At 40.4% G+C, this 17,037-nt stretch overlaps 2 protein-coding genes and 1 long non-coding RNA gene across 5 annotated transcripts; all 3 read right to left on the bottom strand.

The window, feature by feature from the left end:
• Window positions 1–459: 459 nt before the first annotated feature.
• Window positions 460–6,584, bottom strand: slc1a6 (solute carrier family 1 member 6). Of its 2 annotated transcripts, XM_026305362.1 has the most exons (11): window positions 6,516–6,584; window positions 5,257–5,523; window positions 5,008–5,145; window positions 4,659–4,866; window positions 4,307–4,349; window positions 3,957–4,085; window positions 3,672–3,856; window positions 3,189–3,422; window positions 2,779–2,973; window positions 2,390–2,524; window positions 1,948–2,146 (listed from the first exon to the last, which is right to left on the bottom strand). In XM_026305362.1, exons 2-11 carry the CDS (start codon window positions 5,477–5,479, stop codon window positions 1,948–1,950), a joined length of 1,689 nt encoding a protein of 562 aa, XP_026161147.1. In that variant the 5' UTR covers window positions 5,480–5,523; window positions 6,516–6,584. The 2 variants fall into 2 exon arrangements, with proteins under 2 accessions (XP_026161148.1, XP_026161147.1); XM_026305363.2 differs by lacking the exon at window positions 6,516–6,584 and having other exon boundaries at window positions 460–2,146; window positions 5,257–5,479.
• A 2,601-nt stretch (window positions 6,585–9,185) lies between these two features.
• LOC113129518 (uncharacterized) lies at window positions 9,186–11,235 on the bottom strand. Its single transcript, XR_003295611.1, has 3 exons — window positions 11,137–11,235; window positions 9,474–9,680; window positions 9,186–9,352 (listed from the first exon to the last, which is right to left on the bottom strand). It is a non-coding gene; the product is annotated as an uncharacterized LOC113129518 (long non-coding RNA).
• A 768-nt stretch (window positions 11,236–12,003) lies between these two features.
• tax1bp3 (Tax1 (human T-cell leukemia virus type I) binding protein 3) lies at window positions 12,004–16,974 on the bottom strand. 2 transcript variants are annotated; one of them, XR_003295606.1, is made up of 5 exons: window positions 16,751–16,974; window positions 14,821–14,940; window positions 14,114–14,191; window positions 13,726–13,926; window positions 12,004–13,076 (listed from the first exon to the last, which is right to left on the bottom strand). XR_003295606.1 is itself a non-coding variant. In XM_026305448.2 (4 exons), exons 1-4 carry the CDS (start codon window positions 16,787–16,789, stop codon window positions 13,777–13,779), a joined length of 387 nt encoding a protein of 128 aa, XP_026161233.1. In that variant the 5' UTR covers window positions 16,790–16,972; the 3' UTR covers window positions 12,004–13,776. The 2 variants fall into 2 exon arrangements, 1 of the variants encoding a protein (XP_026161233.1); XM_026305448.2 differs by having other exon boundaries at window positions 12,004–13,926; window positions 16,751–16,972.
• Window positions 16,975–17,037: the final 63 nt, after the last annotated feature.

Here is a 17,037-nt window from a genome sequence, read left to right as displayed (position 1 = left end):
TTTATTTGTCCGAAAGTTGGATTTATACCCAAATAAATGTAAAACTAATAATAATAAACTTTGTGTTTATTGCTAATTAGCAGCTGTTATGTATATTAAGAAGCTAAATAAATACAATGAGCCTGGTAAACACTGATCATATGTATAATATACTGTATTATCTATATATATGAAGAATATAAGAAGCTTAGCATTTATTAGTGAGTAAGACCTGGATCAGATTCAAACGAGGTTTAAATCATTAAAACAGAAAGTTTTGAATTTTGACATAAGTTTTGGTCATTTACTTATTATTTTTTTAATTTATTTACATTTTTTAAAAATAAAACCTGCCCTTTACTGTTTGAAAGTTTTCTTCTCACATTGCATTCGACCTATATTTATCACTAGGGAGCAGTTTCCAGACAGGGGAATATCCTCCACCAGGGGTAGCCACAAACACAATAATGAGGATCCAAGTTCAATTCCTGAGCCATTTATTTGTCACATTTTTCATAAGCTGTCCATCAGAAATGTAGAGCTGCTCTTCCGTGAGATAAAACACTCGAATGAAATAACATCAAGGATAAAAACTAAAGTCAAATCTCTTATTCAGCAAGAACGTGGCACAGCTCTTTCAATGCATAAACTTTTTCACCTTCGTAATTACGCACTACACGATCCTCTAAAACAACTAACACCGAAAAGAATAAAGCAACTGCACATTCGATTCCTTTCTCCACAGTACCTTTTCACAAAACAATCAAAACGGAAAGAGTAATTTGTTTGCAATATAAATTAACAAAGTAAAATTATAGATTTAGTTGATAGTGGGACATGTAATGCAGGAAACACAGACAGGCAGAACCATAACAAAGAAGTCGTCACTGTATGAATGAGAGCATTTATCAAACAGACCTTTGAACGAGAAAACAACTTTTTACAGAAAAAAAGAATCAAATTGACCATCCTGTTGTTTGACCTTCGCCTGTCTCAGTTAGGATAACTCATTTTAAATGAATTTGTAGAAAAAATGGTACTACTGCAGTGGTATTACTGCAGGAATTACTTACAGCAGTTGAGTCCTGTGCCCATAGCACCAAGGAAAGAAAAGATCAACATAAATATAGTTTCTATAAGCACTGAGAGAAAAAAAACATTCTACACGGTCACTTCAAATATTTCAAACTCAAAATAAAAAGTTGCAAAAATTCTGCTTTACACCACAGTTCAGTGTTTAACAGTCAGGTACATTCAAAACTGTACAAGTACACCATGTGGTTGAGATTAAATAACCCAAATATTTCTATTGATGGTGAGATTGATGTTTTACGTGTTGCTAATACTCTCCACTGTGTATTTGTCACACTATAAGGACTATAGGACTACATCTAAGTCCTTTTAGAGGTAGTCATGATGACAATGATGCAGAAACTATAAGTGTGACGTGTTAAATCATGCAAATGAAACAGCCAAATGATTAGATTTACATATTTACTAAAGTGGAAAATCAGCTGGTTTACTTAAATGAATGGTGGCGTTTGTTTTTAATAATTCTACGTAACACTGATGCTGGTAGACATTTTCTAGCAGTCTGGCTGCAGTGAGTATAAACCTTTAATCTTTTCAGTTATATCCAACATCCTGAGCTTGTCTAACACTGAATAAAACAGTCATCAAACAGCAAAATGCCAGTTAATAAGTGGCACTGGTTCAGATTGCAAGATGTGGATGTGTAATTCTTCTTAAATAACATGTTCATCAAGCAGCCCCAGCCTATGCCTTGTTTCCCTGAGAAAAAAAGGCAATTGTATTTGAGGGTAAGATGTGAGTTTAAGACACTCTGGGAGTCTCATGCACAGGCTGAGTTGAGCAAAAACAAATTTTTCTCTAAAACTGTCCCTGCCCCATTGAAAGCCAACCTTTATAGTTAAAATGCTTTGGCCCCTGTGAGTGTGGCGTATTTGTTCACATTGTGGTTTCACTATTGCGGTGGTTAAAGGAGTCGTTTTCCTGGCAGATGAGCTGGTAGGGTTTCTCATTTTCCTCGATTACAGAGTTACAAACCTCAGCGTTCTGATTCTGCAGCTCTCTACGGGAAAGGTGCTCCACAATACCAGCCCCGAGTGAGTCTCCCAGCACGTTGGTGGTGGTACGCAAGCGGTCCCTGGGGGGAGGAGTTAGTTAGTTGAGCAAAGATAGTTGAGACATAAAGAAGGAAATGTGATAAAAACACTTGCAAACGTGCCACACAGGCTTTTAATCTGTCACTCTGCATTATGCATCAATAACCTTTGTACTGGTTGGACCTCTGGGCTCTCTGAAGCTTTACAGTGACATTTAGTCTGGCAGAACCACACAACAGTACACAGACCAATCCCCATCAAGCTGACATTTAGTGGGAACTCACAGGAACCAATCCACAGCGATGATGAGTGTTATGTCCTCTGTGGGCAGTCCCACCGATGTCAATACAATCACCATGGTAACCAGGCCAGCCTGAGGGATGCCTGCTGCTCCGATGCTGGCAGCAGTTGCTGTGATACTGAGTGGGCGGTGGGAGGGATGGCGAGGAGAATGAAGACATTTAATAAAGGGAAACAGACAAACAGCACATATGCACTGCTGCTGGAGTAGTAGAGTGAAAACACTTAAAAATACATAAAGTAATAAAATGTCAGTGGAAACAAAAAGGAGGACGTCTGTAGCTTCATGCCTCCAGCAAGCACAGTGTCTGCACCTTTCATTTGGTGTAAAGCAAAACTAATACAATTTAAACTAAAGTGAAGGTAGCGTTACCTGATGGTGAGAATCTGGCCAAAGTTTAGCTCCATGTCATTGACCTGAGCGATAAAAATGGCGGCCACAGCCTCGTAGAGGGCGGTGCCGTCCATGTTGATGGTGGCGCCGACAGGGAGGACGAAACGTGTCACTCGTTTATCCACATGGTTGTTTTCTTCAAGACAGCGGAAAGTAATGGGAAGGGTGGCTGAGCTGCAGTAGGCCCAGAGGGAGGGAGGTCAGCCATAGAAATGTCACTTATGTTTTGATTCATGCATTTTAAAATAGTTTAGTATGTTTTATATGACAAACCAACAAATACAGCAAAAAGCACAATGATGTTTGCTTTTTTTCACCACCTCACACTCAAGAACTGACAATATACATCTGAGTTTTTAAGTCAAAGGTCAAACTCGGCTCCGACTCACCTGGAGGAGGTTCCCAGAGCAGTGATGAGTGCCTGCAGCAGACCTCCAATGAAGCTGTAAGGGTTCCTCCTGGTCACCAGGAAGTAGAGCAGCGGCAAGACAAAGAGCCCATGGATGAGGAGACCCACAATGACCGATACAGTGTACATCCCCAGCTGCCCCCCCACCTCCGCCAGATCCTTCATCTCCACTATTTTCCCTGCAATGAGGAAGAGGATGCCAACTGGAGCGTACCTGGTGAAGCAATTCAGAGCGGGGTGAATATACAGGAAGCCATTCAGATTAGGAGGTGTTTAGCTGCTTATTAAATCCCTGTTTATTTGGAGCAATTATTACACATATTCTATATTCATATTCTACAAATAATAAATCGAATGTGTATAGAAACTAAAGATCACAGAACAATAATAAAAAACAACAACAGTGACCTGAAGGAAAAAAAAAAAACAGTTTTACTTGATGGAGCTACTGAGAGTTACTGACCAGATGATAATGGCCACCAGCCTCATGATTGCTTCATTCAGGCAGTCAAAGAAGTCTCTAAGGGCCTGACCCTGCTGCTTCATGTTACCAATGACCAGGCCGAAGCACATGGAGAAGACCACCAGACCAAGAGCGTTCACGCCACCAGAGGAGCCAGACACAGGGACAGACTCCTCCACCGTCTCCTGTCGTATAAAAGGGAAGCATTTTTCAGATATATGACAGAGTTTTCATCCTGCTTAGATCTGAGTCTGAAGTCATCGCATCCTGTCTTCTGCCACCCACCTGTACTGTGTGCAGCACCCTGCTGAGGTTCACGCTCAGGTTAGACTCGGTCATGTTGAAGAAGTCTGTGAGGTTCAGAGTCACTGTCACATTCCTTGTGTGCACAACCTTCTTGTACACAGTTTTATGCTGCAAAAAGGAGCAGCCTAAATTAGGCATCAATTCTGTCACACAGGATCTCACAGTGACTATAAAATGAAAATGAGGCCTTTCTTCACAGGTTTTTGTATTTCATATATTCTATTCTATAAATTTGAGGGATCTTTGTTCATTTAAATGAAACATTTCTTCAAATGTGAAATGAACTGTCTGGAAACATTGAACTGACTGTAAGGAAACTATATTCTCACCTGTTTGAAACAAGCTTCCACCAGGTTGGGCGGAAACATGTTCCTAGGATAAAAATGAAACAAGACAAGAGTCACAGCAGGTTGTAAATCTACACCATGTTAATCTATAACCATGTGATCATATTAAAGAATAATCAAATAGAGTGATCAGGTACATTACACACAGACACATCCTGAGGGTCTGGTTGTAGCTTCATTTTTTTAGCATACAGACAAAAAAGTGGCATCGATCTTCTCAAACTTTGTCTAACTAGTACCTTATCTGTTTTGAGGTCTAGTTTATTGGAATAGTGTGACAGCAGGTGGACACACTTAAACCAGCCAGCACAAATGAGTAATGCAGAGATGTTACCTGATGAGATCCAGAAAAGCATCAGCAGCCTGAACTGGTTCTATGTTTCCGCTGTTGGCCACAGGACTGTCCCTGCTGCCTTTACCCGGCCGGATGATCATTACAATGACAATACCGATGAACACAGCAATCAGGGTGGTCACCATGTAGTAGACCACCGCTCGCACACCCATTTTACCAGACGCCCTGCTGTCCAAGGAGGAAATACCTGAGATGGACGACATTAATTTGAGCATCTCAGTAGTTTGATGCAACTTTTGCTACGTGCAAATCTGTTAAACTAGTAATAAAAATCTGGTGTCATTTTAGGATCGACAGAAAGATGCTAAGGTGATTGTTAAACGCCAACCTGTGACCAGACTGGAAACAATAAGAGGCAGCACCAGCATTTGCAGCATTCTCATTAGCAGTTCCCCAGGAAAGGCAAAGTACTTGATATTCCTCAGGGACAGGTTGTGGGGGCGTAGAGCAAAGCCCAGGACTACACCTGAATAAATCAGCACAAACACACACACGTACAAATGTACAAACGCACAAAGTCAAATAAAGTCAACTGTCTGCTGAGGAAAGAGTGTTCAGCCTCCACCTCTTCACTCACCCAAGGCCACGGCGACGACCGTGAACAGAACAAACAGGTTCCTCTTGAGAAAACACTTGATGCTGTTCCTGCTCATGGAGCTCATCCTCTCCTTCATGGTGCTGGCTCTCCTCTCCATGGCCCTCCGTAGGCGCCTCCTCAAGTCTCCTCTCTCAGGCAGAGGGGGTTTGTCCGAGCCCTCGTTTAGGAAAAGACTTGCACTGGTGGGGGGCTTCTCATTCATAATCAACTCCAGCACCTGGTCCAGGAGGCAGGTCTCGTGGGAAACTAGGCAGGGAGAGGATAAAAACTCGTCACAGATAAAGTTTTATACTGCATGACATTTTTAACAGCCTACAGAGTGTGTGTGTGCTACGAAGTAAAGCTGCTGTGTTCATAAGAGTTAACCCACTGCAAATTAAAACCAAGCCAAGCTGTGATATCATTTTCAATTCAGAGTTAATATGAAACTGAAAGTGAAGCTCATCTAACTCAGGAGGGTACTTCACATTGTGTAAGGTGATGGATACATCCTGACAGGGACAACGTGGACTTAGTTCATACTGCTAAAAAACGTTTTCTTCTTCTTAGCATAGAAAGTAAATTAAAAAAAACATCCTTCATATCATCAACTGGACAAAACATCAATCAGCAACAATGAGGCTGCGTCCATTAGTTAAGCCATCTGAATCTCTTTGGGCTTTGATAGTTGTGATGGACATTTTCTATTATTTTCTGATAAACAACTCCAATCTGATATCGCCTGAACCAATATGTCATTATCCAGTAAAGATCTGGAAAAAGTTATCGCTCCCTCATGACTGTCAGGCAGAAATGGAGGGAAAATTACTCCTCAGTAAAAACATCACACTCTCTACTCTAATTTCTACTGTAATAGAACTATATGATTAAAGCATATTGTAAACTAAAGCAGGTGGGATTGTGAATACGCACTTATTCTACAGTGCACAATGAAAAATGTCAACTGACTTTCATAAATGTGTATCAAAACACAACATATGGGGAAGTTGGCCCTCTACACGGCTAATGTACACAGATAACGTGTTAAAATTATACTGCATGACCTTGAATATGTGCTAAGATACAGATGTAGTCCCGGTTCCCAAATTAAACAACCAAACCTGGATTACCTGCCAGTTTTCTATTACAGCAAGCACATGTATATCAGCACTGAGTTCCTGTGATCATTTTTAACCAGTTTAAATAAATAGGAGGTGCAACAACCCTGGAAAACCTCTAACAGAAACCTGTAGTCTTACCGTGTTTCCCTCTGCGGACAAACACAAAGCAGTCTGCATGTGGCACTTGCTGTTGGTCTTACTTCTCCTTATCTATCTAGGCAGCAGTGTTTCTGAAACACCCCCAAACACACTTGAAGTCCTGCACTTAAAGAACAATACACCCAGCCTCACATCCGATATAATGACTCGTCTCTTTTTATTTTTCCTGAGAAAGCACCATGTACCGTAAACTCCAAACATTCCCCTGTTGTATTCGCACCATTCTCGTCTACTGATTTTCTTTTGTTCATTGTTCTGTGTCCATTGTCGAGCAGACTGTCAATACAGGTCTCAACTACTGGCTCCCACAATAACCTCATGCTATGTGCATGTTCAGTCAAAATCTATATCCCAAAGCCCAGTAAAGAAAACAATAAAACAGTGCAGGCTTCAACTGTGAAACCCATTAGCTACTAAACACAGAGACAGTAAACTGCCATTTATAATCATGCCATCAAGTAAAAACAGCTTCGAGTTTTACTTCTATCACTGTGCCCACGGGTTAAAACACAAACCATGAACTGCAGCTCTGTGGGTCTGATCCAGCCGAGGGCCTTTGCTGTCATTCTCCATCTCCCCTCATTTTTCATCTCCCTTTACACTGTGATCACTTCACTAAATACTTCAAATGCTCTAAATGATGCGAAACAAGTGAACATGTAATTGAGGTCTTATGATAAAAAAAGTACATTGTGATATAATAAGTATGTCAGAGTTTGGGGTCGGGGGAATTTCAGCTCAGTTCAGTTCAAGAGAAAAGGGAAGCTGGTTTCCTCAGAGCTCCCAGTTGTTTCTCCCACAGCCTGATCCAGTCAAACCACGGTGGTGTATTAGAGCTGTATGAGCCAGCTGGACCTCACTTCAAGCAAATGCCTGTGAGCTACTTGTCACTGAGTGGACAAATATGACCTGACGTCTAAACGTTATAAATGTTTTAAGATGACTATTTTTTTAATGGGAACATGTCGCCCCTTTGAACAATGCATCTGGGTAATGTATTCTTCAATTAAGTAGTTGTTCATTAAGTTATATTATGTTTGTCACTGACTGACGTACTGACTGCCAAAGTCGGGCCAACGCAGTGACCTAACTTCCCGTCGTAAATCCACCAACTCTGGCTCAAACTACTCGTGTTGGTCAGGTTACAACAGCCCTGTTCTGTCTGACAACCCAAACATGCCTCATTAGATCAGGAGCAAACTGGCAATAAACATTTAAACATTAAACTTACCAGCGAGGAAATGAGGGTCTATAACAGTAACGAGACCCTAAAACGTCAACAGGTATTTTCATACAGGGGATGTGGAAAAGCTATCAAAACAAATCTTATCATTGAATTCAAAAGAATGCAGTACTAAACACTAGCCAGTGTTTCATAACTGAACCTAATGTCCTCAGTAATGGATATATACTTGGCATAAGGGGAATCAGCTTGTAATACAAAACATATTTGACGCTTTCACAAAAAGTATTTCATGTCTTTCTCAGGGTACATATTGTATGCAGTCAGAAATGTGCTACAGTCTGAAAAAATCCTCAATTAAATTGCAATTTTTTGCCCTGGTGAGTTTTAATGTTCAGTATTATCCTCAATTCACACAAAATACAAAGGAAAATTCAGAATAAGCTCCAAAGAATCACAAACTTCAACAAACTGCTCACTGGTTACTCACCACTCATGGTTTACTGTTAAATCAGGGTCAAACAGTCCAACCAAAGTCAGGTACCACGCTCAGCTCCGCTACAGTCAGGCCAGTGTGTGAGCGACACGACGACGGGATGGCTACTGCTCGGCTCTCATAAGCAGACAGACATGAAAAGGCCTTTCTTATGGTCTGACCTTCTCACACCTCCACACACACACACACACATGCACACACACACACACACACACACATGCACACACAACAGCCAACCTTTTGCACACGTAAAATCGACCCATCTGGTTTCCAATGTCTAATCCAATAAAAAAAAAAATCCTTTACATGACAGATCCACTTCCCTGAACACTGCACAGAAATCATTTGATGTGACAGTGCACCAAAAATGTCCTATATGACAATGTAACGTACACATTAAAACATCCTGATCAAAAATGTTAGAGTTTTAGTTGCAATGAAAATGAAACTGAGTGACATGCAAAATATCTTGATTCGGTGCGGAAATGATCTTTCCAGATGTGGAAGCAATACGCTGTCAAAGATAAGCTGCTTGCATTGGCTCCAAATCGAAATCAAAGACTACACCTTCGTCTGTCTCCTGAAAAAAGTACCTAAAAACAACCACCTGTAATTGTTTCGATTCCTTTGGGGAGACAGAAGCACAGAGTTTCTATTTCATTCAGCTGCATAAAAGTATTAGAGGAAAAGTTGATCGTCGCAGTCAATCAAAGTCAATCGAGTCAAACATGAGAAAATTATCTGTGAATTATCAAACCCGCCCACAAGCCCCATGTTTCAGTGGAGACAAGAGAAAGATGTGTGTACACAGGGAGAAAGGTAGGATTATTTTTAAATTCCCACACACAACTATATGGACGAGTAAAATCTAATTGTTGGAGCACATTTTAATTTGTTGGATAAGAATAATTTCATGACAGATCTATCAATAGACAGATTGATAGATCTGTCATTACAAATGCCCAATAAATTTATCTCCTACTTTGCTGTTCTCTCATGGAAATGAATTAGCTACATGAAACTGCAGGAAAAACAGAAAAGATGAAGTCAGATACCCTGTTTCTGCCTTTGGACTGGTCAGACTGTCATGCAGAGACAGATCCTCTTGCTTTCTGCTAAAGGTCTCCTCTGAAGACGCTGCAAAACGGATTAAAAGTTCACAATCTTCAAAATAACAGTCATTGGCACAGTTGCCCTAATTATTTATTGGCCAGCTACAAAGATGATGAGCTAATTACAAATAAAACCTTATACCCACCTCTGTCAGTCCAGGACACTCCTCACACCGTCCTGTGTCTTCCTTTCCACCACGTAGTCAATAACAAGCTAGTGTTGCCCACACACGCTCATCATCTTCGATGTTTCCTCCCGTTTTTACTATCAAGCGGTTTGTGCTTGTCCACGAAGCCTCCGGCGGAGAGAAGCGCCTGGGAGGTTTACGTGGGAGGAGGAGAGGTTAAGGATCCTTCATGAGGAAAAAAAAAAAAAATAGTCATGACAAACCACCTGCAGGGAAGCCTGTGTGATACTCTCAGGGTAATTAAACTGTCTCTCAATGGATTTCATAATTAGATAATTGTCACAAGTTGAAAGAAGTAGAGACTTTTTGACAATCTGATGTATTCTCTACTCGAAGAAGCTAAAACACCTATTTTCATTAATACACACTGAGTTTAGGACCCGAAGGAGCGTGCAGCATCAGCACACAGTACTTGTTGCTATGACAACGTGCATCTGTTTATTGCTTGGGGTCTGCTCAGAACCACTCATGGGAACTCATGTATTTGCAGCCCTTTGGCACCCAGCTGCCCAGCTTTCCACTCTCACACCCACTCATCATGTGCACATTCACAACAGTTACACTGAAATGCAGTGGGAAAAAAAAAATTGTGCAGTTGTTTTACTAACACAATCAAATTCAAAGTATCTCTCGTTTAGAGGAAATGACCGTACATCCATCAGTTCCAGGTAACTACAAGTTAAAAAAAAACTGCTGAGAAGTTCTGCAGATTCAATAAGCATTTTAAGAATTAGACATTTTCAACAGAACCACAACCAAACCACCATTTTTCTTCATCTGCTCTGGAGCTTTTCTTTGTAGTGCACCGTCTTTCTCTGCAGAGGAGTTTACGAGTTGTCAAGAAATAACTTTTGAGCACTTTGGTAAACTTCTAATACATGTTTAGATTGAAAGTCCAGTGTTGACCTTGGAGAAAGCTCAGACAGCTGTGACAAAATGGATCAAACTGTACAGTCCTGAACATCTCCCTGAGCATGTGGTTGCCTTTTAAGGGACAAAGTCTGCAGAACATACTTTACGAAATATTCCCCAAAAACACTGTCACTGCGAACACTGAGGAAACACTTCTCCAGCTATTTATTACTCTGAACACGAGGATAAATCTGACGCTGTGGACTTCCCTCTGGTTCCAATCTGGTGTGGTACCAAAGTGATGGGAGCAGATTGCATCGCCATGGAAACACAATTATCCTGCCATAACGTGGGAGGCATGGATCATGTATGATCCACGTTTAGGTAGTGTAATTATTCGCCCGCCTGCAGGAAGAAACATTTATGTCCATGTTCTCTTTTAGTGGGTAGAAACTGGATTGTTTTGATAAAGATCATTTAGTCTTTTGTGACTTAAAAAAAATTGTTAAATATGAAGTGTACAAACAAACAAACAAATTAAACACATTCAAACAGATTCAGGTCACCTTGCTATCAAATAAATTAATCAAGTCATTTTGAAACCATGTTAAAATTATGAGTTAAGCCAATTTATAAATGCTGATGATATTATAACACACTCCCCTCTGTAATGACGTTTACTGCTCATTGCTCCCACTTACAGCTGCCCATTAGTTACCTAGCAACATGCAATGTGTTAATGTTGTGGTATTGGTGAGAGAAAACTCACGCTGAGTCTGAGCGCTGGCCGAGATGTTTGTGCAACCACTTTATCAACACGCTATAATAGTATTATGATGGCCGGGCGAGTGGAATGGAGCATGCTTCCCTCTGCCGCTGGAATATAAATAACACACACACAGTCTGCTCATCAATTATTTCTCAAAGGGGGGATTTTAGCTCAGCATTGCCCTAAATCGACCCTCTCTCATGAGAAAAAACAGGTGTCATTTTAAGACTTAAAAAAAAAAGCACTACACAGCAAACTCACCTTAAATAGTACTCACTGGTAGTACAATACTCTACTCACCAAAGCCATCATGTAATTAATAACTAACACTCTCTGCAATTAATGATAATAAATTGTGCTGTAGAAAATAAATAATAATTGGGTCTATTTCATTAAGAGCCATGAGAGGGAACTGTTTATTAACTTTATTAACTGTAATTAAAATTTAAGAAAAATATGCCCTAGGACTGCTTCAGAAAAATAAATCCAGGTGACTGGTGCAGCATAGTAAGATAAAACTTTACTGCAGGTTTTATAAGACTGAATTGCTTTCTTCACATAGTTTTCCTCATCCTGCTGCATCATGAACTGCTTTATACCCTCTCGGTTCAAAGGCAAGTGATTGGTTGCAGGCTCACATATTTAAGAGATGAAAGTAGAGAAAGCCCTCTGTATCAAAATGCCTTGGTAAACACAGAAAGGTCAGGGAATAGATTCTTTGAAATGTCAGCTGATTACTTCATAACTGGCAACACGAGGCTATTTGAAGGGCCTGTAGGATAAAACAGGCTTTGCAATGTGAAGAGCTGAGAGGTAAAAATAGACTATTACTTTGGTGATTTAACAACAAAAGGAGAAACACGCATGTTGTTTTGACTCTTTTTATATCTCAGAAACATTCATAGAGTAAATTGTGTACAATCAAATGCAAAACGTTTGTGCTCTGCTGGCAGGTTACATGTGCAAAATCTGGAAAGGGAAAATGAATTCAAATAGAAAAAACAACAAGTCATTTCTTTTCAAGTCATTTCTAAATGTACCACTGTAGTAAAATTCTGAAAATCAGTGTTCCCCAACCTGGAGGACAGGGATCCCCATAGCATCCCACTTCTACCTTGTTAGGCTTCTGCTTTAAATGCTTTTAACAGTCATAGATAAACATAAATGGCTCTTTGATGAGCTATCCATTTACACTAAGGCCATAATCTGAAATGAGGGGAATTGACTTTGGTTTTGTAGTGTGCACTGTGTCACTGTTGTGCTGCAGGAATGGCTAAATTTAAACAAAATCTTTTGGTCGCTGACTATAAACAACTTCATAGCATTTCACAGTTTGAGACAACGTGAGTGCAGCTGATTCCAGTGTAAAACCAGTTTGCCTACGTGAAAACAGCAAATGACCAACTTTCTCTTGCCGAACCAAATAAAGGTGATTGTACTGAAAACGATATGACAGGTGCTATACAAAAGTAAGAGTAGCTTGTGGAATACTTTGCATGAAACATAGTTAGTGTAGCTTGTAGGTAAATATGCATTTTGTTACTTTCCCACACATGTATGAACAAAATGTTTAGCAGTAAAAATATACTTTACAGAAAGACATTTGTATGCAATAAAAAGTACTTGTATATACTGGTACAGAGTTTGTATCATATACCATTATTAAAAAAAAAAAAAATATGAAAGAACCCTCTTTGCATATATTTTGATCACTTTACTGTTCCTTGACATTTGATAATATAATCTTGACATAAATGACAAGCATGTTAATTTTATTTAAAATGGATGAAATACTGATGATTAATAATACAATAGCGTGGAACGTTCTTTGGTCAGCTGTAGGCAAAAATGATCATGCACAAAGATATCCTGTGCTTTGTTTCAGTCAAGTCCATGGCTGCACTTGTCAACCACGGACTGAGGACATTTGGGGAAAATGTCTGTGAAAATAAACCAAAACTGATGTGAGAGCTACGCAAGTTTTGCTCATATAGTGTCTGAAAAACCCATTTATGTCTACAATTTTTCAAAAATCAAAACAAGCCAACAATTATTCCAGTACTATAAAAACCTATATAAACTACTCATCTACTCTAATAACCAAAAACGCTGATTTCTTTCATTACTAGTTAGTTAAATTAGTCAGAATTGACCATGTTGGGACACTTCAGGTGAAAAGGTCAGCAAAGAAGTGTTAGTGAAAAAATAATCTAAGCATTTATTATGAGTTGGCATTTAATTCAAAAACAGATTAGGATTAACTGAATAAGGTTTGGACTGCTCCTCATGTATTCCCAATCGTATACACATGGATATACTGCAAAGATGCAGACAAAGTAATGCAGATAACTTTTAGATGAGTGTGCATGGAAAGAAACAGCACCGTCTGTTCAATGACTGCTCAGAATGAGTAGCACAGAGGTATCCAGACTCAGGCACCTGTATACGGTACGTCACCAAACCGTTCACTGACCTGATGTGGTCTGGGTGATTTTTTTTTTATCTTATTTTTTAATATTCATTTTTTTTGCTTTGATGTAGTTATAAAGGCCTTAATGCAACTGTCATGTGTTTTAATATAAATCTCACCATATTTGATTGTTCAGTCCGTGGCCTGTGGTTATTAGTGGTGTCGCCACGTTACTGTTTAGGGTAAACGTTCATAGACTTTCTGACAACATCCTCCAACGACTTCCTGGTTACCAGCAGCCGCACCACGTGCTCTTTCCTGTTTGTTAGTGTTTTACGAGCCTTGTCGTGGGTCACCACGGTCATATCCCAGCCGTTCACCTGGGAGTAAGAAAAGAACATCTGTTTAAGAAAACGTTCAATCCTTTTCTCAAACTTCGGTTGGAGAGAAGCTGATGGACAGTGGGGCAAAGTGAGGACTGCTCCTGATGCACAGTGCCTGCTGTACCTGTTCACACAGTGCCATCTTGTGGATCTGGGAAAAAAAAAGTTTTACTTCTCCACACACCTGCATTATTTTGTCTCCTGTCTTCAATCCTGCCACGTCTGCTGGTCCTCCTGGTGTTATCCTGGTCACATAGATGCCCTTTGGACAACACAAAGACATTTACTCTCATACAAGCACAGCTTTATAACAAATGCCGACAATATAAAACAGAAAGGCACAAAAAACACGCCCAAAAAGAACATTAACATAGTGCCTTTGGTTCATAATCATTTCAGCATTGTTGGAACAAACACAAACACTGTTTATGAGCAGTGATATTAAGGTGATAACTAAAGTAACTGAGTTTTTCTCTTCATCTCTCTGGGCGACAGTGTGAACACAGTCAGCAGGTAAGACACGTCTCTGTGTAAACCTGCAGTCTTCCTCTTTATGACATCAGTCTATTTGTTCCCACCTGAGGCTACAGGTGATGTGTTCGGGCCTGTCCCTCAGTTGTACTGTAGCTCACCAAAGTGCTGCTCTGGTACCACTATTCTTCACCAGAGGCAGGGATATAAAAAAATATGTTGAGAGCTAAACATTGTTATAAATTCTGCTTTTTATGGCATGTAGGACTGGGTGGTATTTCTCTTTTCCTGTTTATCTTCTTACAGCTTCCTTTCTTTTTCATGGATTATCTATGTTGTGGATTTTGTATTGTACATTCATGGTACATAAAGAGGTGATGGACGCACAAACACAGACACACAGTATATATTAAAACTGACTTTGTCAGTCTTGTCCTCAGAGTAGGGGTTCTGCCCAGGGTCCTGGTCTATCCCTCCTCCGATGCTGAAGCCCAGAATCAGATTTTCTCCCTGCTGCAACTTCTGGATCTCAATTCGTTGCTGTGTGACAAAAGAAAAACAAAATCACATCAGGTTCTAGCAAGTCAAATTGAAAACTTGAACACTGACTTGACTAGTCACAGAGGGTACCAGATACTGGCAGCGTTCCCATGTGCCAGAAGTCTGAATAACTGTCAGTTTTATCTCTACAGCACCAAGAGACACGTTCCTGGCTTGTTGTTCTTGTTGACAAAAGGGACTCCAGCCTGTATTAGAGCTGTATTATTAGTATTCAGCTTCCACCCCATGAGGTAAGGGGGCAATGATATATTTCACTTGATTTCAGCACATGACTAACTTCATAGGTTTTCTGGTAATTCAAGTCCACATAGAGACTTAATTAGTGCAGCCCTGGCTTTGACACTGACAAGCAGCTGCAGGATCACTAAACCAGATGGATGGGTGCCTCTGACAATAGAGCTCCTTACAGCACTTCTCAACACAAAGACTGTCTGTGTCTGTGAGGGTGAATAACCAGCCAGTCTCAGTGATGTGGCTGCTACAGTGAGGTCTGAGGAAGTCTGGAGTCCTGCTACTGAAGTAAGAGTCTGTTTGGACTTACGGTCGAGACGACACATTGCTCACTTTAACAGAAGAGGTTTATAAGACTGACTGTTAGATCTCATGTTAACAGTTTCTCAAAACTTTGACAAGCTATAAATAGGAGATCACTTACATATTAGTATCTGAGTCTAGTTGTGGTCTGAGAGGGGACAGGGACTTAAATGCTAAGGAAGATTAGATGCCCGAGGCTGAAGGTGAAACAAGCATCTGACATAAAAACTGAAGCATGTTATGAAGTTAGAGAGTCAAAACATTGAGAGTTATCATATCTTTGACATTCAAGTGTCTCCGGTCAGAAAAGTCGACAGGGTGAAATGACAAATTGAACTTAATTTTATTTCTGAACGTAAAGTTCCTGTTAATCAGGCCTGACACGGTTTCCACTGTTTTGCAGCAGGTTCCTAAAAAACAAACATCACAAGGATCAAGACGACATATAGAAGAAGACAAAACAATCATTATTCAAACAACACAAAAATACAGCTTGATCACTGACCTCGGGTTTATTAAAGGCATGAGCAGCACAGTCCAGCTTTAGTTTATTTATTCAATGGCTTTTTGACGCCAAAAGGAAAATCCGAAATTCTTCTGGTAGTAACTTAGTAACTCTTAATGGTACAAATATGCAGCTCTGTACTACTGTAATATTTAAACTCTTAGAGTTTTAATTGGTATTTGATGAGACTGTGTCAGACGTTAATCAACTAATGAAAAACATCTCAGATTAATTGATTAATCAAACCAAACCTGCCACACTATCAGACATACAGTGCCACAGCCACACAGACCAGGTCTCGGGTCTAAACATCTGTTTGCAGATGTTTCGTGGGACTATCCAGCTGTGTTACACATCTGTATCTGGGCATGAACCAGGAAGACTGAATCACACCGGGGGTGACGCCCATCTGTAAGATCAGCTCGTAGCTGGTCGAAACATTTAATCCACAGCCAACAACCAGATGTTAGACTTTTTTTTTTAATCGTTCCGTTTCCAGATGTGGGTATTTTAATTAATCACTTGGTTAAATTGAGTGAGTAAGTGACTAAAACTGACGTTTGACGACGTGGAAAACGCCATAAAGTTCACGTTCCTGCGTGACAGCTGCTCACAAAGAAAACCACTGTGAATTATCGAGCCAGCAAAGAAACAATAAGAGATAAATAACACTAGTTTATTCAGAGTTTGCTACAGATACGAGGTAACAGCAGGGTCAGACCAGAACAATAGAAACAGCCCCAAACTTACCACCACAGCAGTCACCGGCTGCCCTGGGACGTAAGACATCGTCTCGCTGGGATATTTTAGGGGGTAGAAAAACGTAGAAAGTCGAAAGAAGTGTCGAAAAAGTCCAAGTAAACGCAGTTTGGGCCGTGAAACAACTTCCTAAGTGTCTACATGAGTGTCAGCCATGAGCCGCGGGCTGACTCCTGCCTGGAAACCAACGGCTTCCCTGGTGACGTCACCTCGCCTCCCAGCGGATCGGCGCGCTCGTTGTGTGTCACCGGGGTAGCCAGGTGGGTGGGGGGGGGGGG

Source organism: Mastacembelus armatus, chromosome 4 (genome assembly GCF_900324485.2).
Source record: "Mastacembelus armatus chromosome 4, fMasArm1.2, whole genome shotgun sequence".
NCBI lineage: Eukaryota > Metazoa > Chordata > Actinopteri > Synbranchiformes > Mastacembelidae > Mastacembelus > Mastacembelus armatus.
This window is presented reverse-complemented; position numbering and strand designations above follow the sequence as displayed.

Excerpts from the sequence above, each read along its gene's own strand:
- tax1bp3 (XM_026305448.2), bottom strand. The coding sequence starts at position 16,789 with ATGTCTTACGTCCCAGGGCAGCCGGTGACTGCTGTGGTG. Across the intron at positions 14,192-14,820 it reads CTGAGGACAAGACTGACAAA|GGCATCTATGTGACCAGGAT; the intron begins GTCAGTTTTAAT and ends TGTTGTCCAAAG. Across the intron at positions 13,927-14,113 it reads CAGGAGACAAAATAATGCAG|GTGAACGGCTGGGATATGAC; the intron begins GTGTGTGGAGAA and ends TCTTACTCCCAG.
- slc1a6 (XM_026305362.1), bottom strand. The coding sequence starts at position 5,479 with ATGAATGAGAAGCCCCCCACCAGTGCAAGTCTTTTCCTAAACGAGGGC. Across the intron at positions 5,146-5,256 it reads GGTCGTCGCCGTGGCCTTGG|GTGTAGTCCTGGGCTTTGCT; the intron begins GTGAGTGAAGAG and ends TGATTTATTCAG. Across the intron at positions 2,974-3,188 it reads GCTCTGGGAACCTCCTCCAG|CTCAGCCACCCTTCCCATTA; the intron begins GTGAGTCGGAGC and ends GGCCTACTGCAG.